Raw genomic sequence first — 3,292 nt, 5'->3', positions numbered from 1 at the left:
GCTCCCCTCCCCCAAGCAGCTGGCCAAGGCCAGGGCCACCGCGGGAGCACCACACGTCCACGTGCATCCGGCATGCCCAGTCACCCTTCTTACGTAAGAGTCTCTGGAAGGAGTTGCGCCTGCTGAGGTTCCCTCTGCCCCGACGGCTAATAATAAACCGGATCGGTAGTTTCCGGGCCACCGCCAGTATAGATGCTGGGTTGAGGGCCTCACTTTGCAACCCGGGTGCGGGCAATTCTGTCATCCCACCCAGGGAGCGTGAGCAACGCCCACCCAACCCCCCCGCACTCCAGCCCGCCCTCCTGTCGGTCCGGATGCCGGGGCCTTTTTAACCCGCGCAGTGCCTGGCCCTCCCCCCAAGCTGGCCTGCTCTGCGCTCAGCGCCGGCGGGGTGCGGCTGCTCGATCCCTCCTCTGCCCTTGCCTGCCCTGCGCCCTCCCTACACCCGGGTATCAGGCGAGAGGCGGAGCTGGCCCGGCGTGCGCCGCCCCCACTGTAGAAAGGGCTGAGAGTTACTCGCGGTCAACCCGAGCTCGGGCCTTTTATCTCGGCGCTGCCGGGGAGGCGGGAGGAGGAGACACCGGGGGTGGCCCTGAGGTCCGGCGACACATTTCCGGGACTCTATAAATTGAGCACCTGGGATGGGTAGAGGGCCGACGCCGCCGCCGCCACCACCCGCAGTTACAGTCCGGCCACTGACCGCAGCAGCGCCCGCAGGCAGCAGCCGCCAGCAGCGGGAACATTGAGCTACCTAGCAGCAGGAGATTTCGAGGCGCCAGAGGAGGTGCGTGCCCCAGCCCCATCTCTGACCCGTCAGCGTGAGTGCTTGGACTCAGGCTTTTCCGAGGGGGACGGGATGGGGAGCACCCCTTCCTTCTCTCCGCCGCGCTGGGCGGGAGAGGAAGTGGGACCGCCCGGCTGCAGGGAGCCACCCGGGCGCCGTCCCAGGCGAGCAGTAACTGGGGAGGGAGGTGTGCGCAGGCGGGGGCGCCGGGCACCCTAGCCGGGTGAATAATCTTTCTTTTTCGTCCCCGTTTCCCAACCAGGCCAGGGCGCGACCCATACCAACGCGCGGTTATCGCGAGCTTCCGGACGCCCAAGCCAGGAGAAGTCGCGCATCTCGCAGGGCCGGGCTGCGAGCGAGACGAGAGTTGGAGAGGGCGGAGGAGGAGCCGGGAATCCCGTGGCACCAGCTTAAGCAGGCCCCCGGCGAGGGCTTCAGAGAGCGCGTGAAGGCGGGCAGCCCCTCGCCCCAGCCGGCCATCCCGTGCCCCTGCGTCCTAGGGCTTCGGCGCCCGCGCGGCCACCATGATGCAAATTTGCGACACCTACAACCAGAAGCACTCGCTCTTTAACGCCATGAATCGCTTCATTGGCGCCGTGAACAACATGGACCAGACGGTGATGGTGCCCAGCCTGCTGCGCGACGTGCCCCTGGCCGAGCCTGGGCTGGACAACGACGTCGGCGTGGAGGTAGGCGGCAGTGGTGACTGCCTGCAGGAGCGCACGCCCCCGGCCCCCGGCCCGAGCAGCGCCAACGGCAGCTTTTTCGCGCCCTCCCGGGACATGTACAGCCACTACGTGCTGCTCAAGTCCATCCGTAACGACATCGAGTGGGGGGTCCTGCACCAGCCGCCGCCGCCGGTGGGGAGCGAGGAGGGAAGCGCCTGGAAGTCCAAGGACATCCTGGTGGACCTGAGCCACCTGGAGGGCGCGGACGCCGGCGAGGAGGACCTGGAACAGCAGTTCCACTACCACCTGCGCGGGCTGCACACTGTGCTCTCCAAACTCACGCGCAAAGCCAACATCCTCACCAACAGATACAAGCAGGAGATCGGCTTCAGCAATTGGGGCCACTGAGGCGGGTCGCCCGCGGCTGCCCAGCACCCTTCCCGGCTCCATCTTTCACCCTCTCTCTTTCCTCAAAGCTATTTTCTTTCTGGCTGCAGGGCGCGATGGGCGGACAGCAAAGTTGGGCGGCTGCGTACGTGCAGGGGACGCGGCGGGGTTGCATGGAGAAGGGGGCTTCTTTTGGGAGAGGAGAGGCAAGTGGTGGCGAAAGAGGGGGGTGCTCAAGGACGTCCCTCTCTCCCGAGGTGGAGGTGGGGAGGGGGCTGTGTTCGACTTTGGTGGAATGGGACTGAGTTGACGCCCTGCATTCAGTCTGTGCCTTTCCAGGAGTTTCTTTTCTGTTCTTTCCGGAGGAGAAGGGCCGAGAAAGGGCCATTCCGGGGCGCGGCGCTGGGTTGCCACACTTGGGAGCGCCGCCCGGAGCCGGGCGCTGGGGAAGGCGGGGCGCGCAGCCTCCAGCCGCCCTGCCGTTGGGCCGGTGGAGGCCTCAGCGTTACTAGGATTGCGTCAGTTTTCCTGTTTGCACTATTTCTTTTTGTAACAGTGGCCCTGTCTTAAGTATTTCGAATCTCCTCCTTGCTCTGAAACTTCGGCAATTCCATTGTGATAAGCGCACAAACAGCACTGTCTGTCGGTAACCGGTACTACTTTATTAATGATTTTCTGTTACACTGTATATGTGTCCTGTGGCACACCTACCCCATCCCTTTCACGCCACCCCCACCCAGTGTGTGTAAGCTGGCACTGTGCCAGCTTGTACGAAGCTTGCCACTCAGCCAGTGAAAATAATAACATTATTACGAGAAAGTGGACTTAACCGAAATGGAACCACCTGACATTCTATCCGTGTTGTACATAGAATTATGAAGGGTTCCATTGTTGTTATATGTCTTAAGTTTATTTAAAACTTTTTTAATCCAGATGTAGACTATATTCTAAAAAATAAAAAAAGCAGATGTGTTAACGAAACTCAACAAGTTTGTTGCTTTCTGATCCGCCAATGGATGGCTTAGTAGTTAAATAAAAATAAACTTAATTGATTTTTCTTTTTAAGAAAAGTAAATTTTATTTTCCCTCTGGTATTTCAAAGTGGTGGATAATCATCTCTCTAAGTATTCAGTTTTGTTTGGGAAGTAGCTACTAACAAGATCTATTTCTATTTCTAATTCAGAAATTATTTTATTTCTAATTCAGTACCAAGCTAAGCCCATACACACCTCAACAAAATTCATAAATATTCAAAGTACTTGAGAAGGTACATATATTACAGTTTTCAACCAACTTGACTAGCTTATTGGAGTGCTTACTTAACTTTTTGAATTTTTTAAGAGGCACAAGCATAAACCATGTGTTTGGAGGCATAAAAACTTATTTTTAAGGCAGAAATTTCACTTGGCCACTGAGAAGTAAAGAATTAGAAGAAAAACACCAGCTAATACTA

General features: G+C 57.6%; 1 protein-coding gene across 2 annotated transcripts; it reads left to right on the top strand.

Moving 5' to 3' along the window:
• Nucleotides 1–360: 360 nt before the first annotated feature.
• On the top strand, nucleotides 361–2,820 carry MID1IP1 (MID1 interacting protein 1). Of its 2 annotated transcripts, none has more exons than XM_031445484.2 (2): nucleotides 361–784; nucleotides 1,047–2,820. In XM_031445484.2, exon 2 carries the CDS (start codon nucleotides 1,309–1,311, stop codon nucleotides 1,858–1,860), a length of 552 nt encoding a protein of 183 aa, XP_031301344.1. In that variant the 5' UTR covers nucleotides 361–784; nucleotides 1,047–1,308; the 3' UTR covers nucleotides 1,861–2,820. The 2 variants fall into 2 exon arrangements, with proteins under 2 accessions (XP_031301344.1, XP_031301345.1); XM_031445485.2 differs by having other exon boundaries at nucleotides 361–818.
• The last annotated feature ends 472 nt before the right edge of the window (nucleotides 2,821–3,292 follow it).

Source organism: Camelus dromedarius, chromosome X, assembly GCF_036321535.1.
Source record: "Camelus dromedarius isolate mCamDro1 chromosome X, mCamDro1.pat, whole genome shotgun sequence".
Classification (NCBI taxonomy): domain Eukaryota; kingdom Metazoa; phylum Chordata; class Mammalia; order Artiodactyla; family Camelidae; genus Camelus; species Camelus dromedarius.
This window is presented reverse-complemented; position numbering and strand designations above follow the sequence as displayed.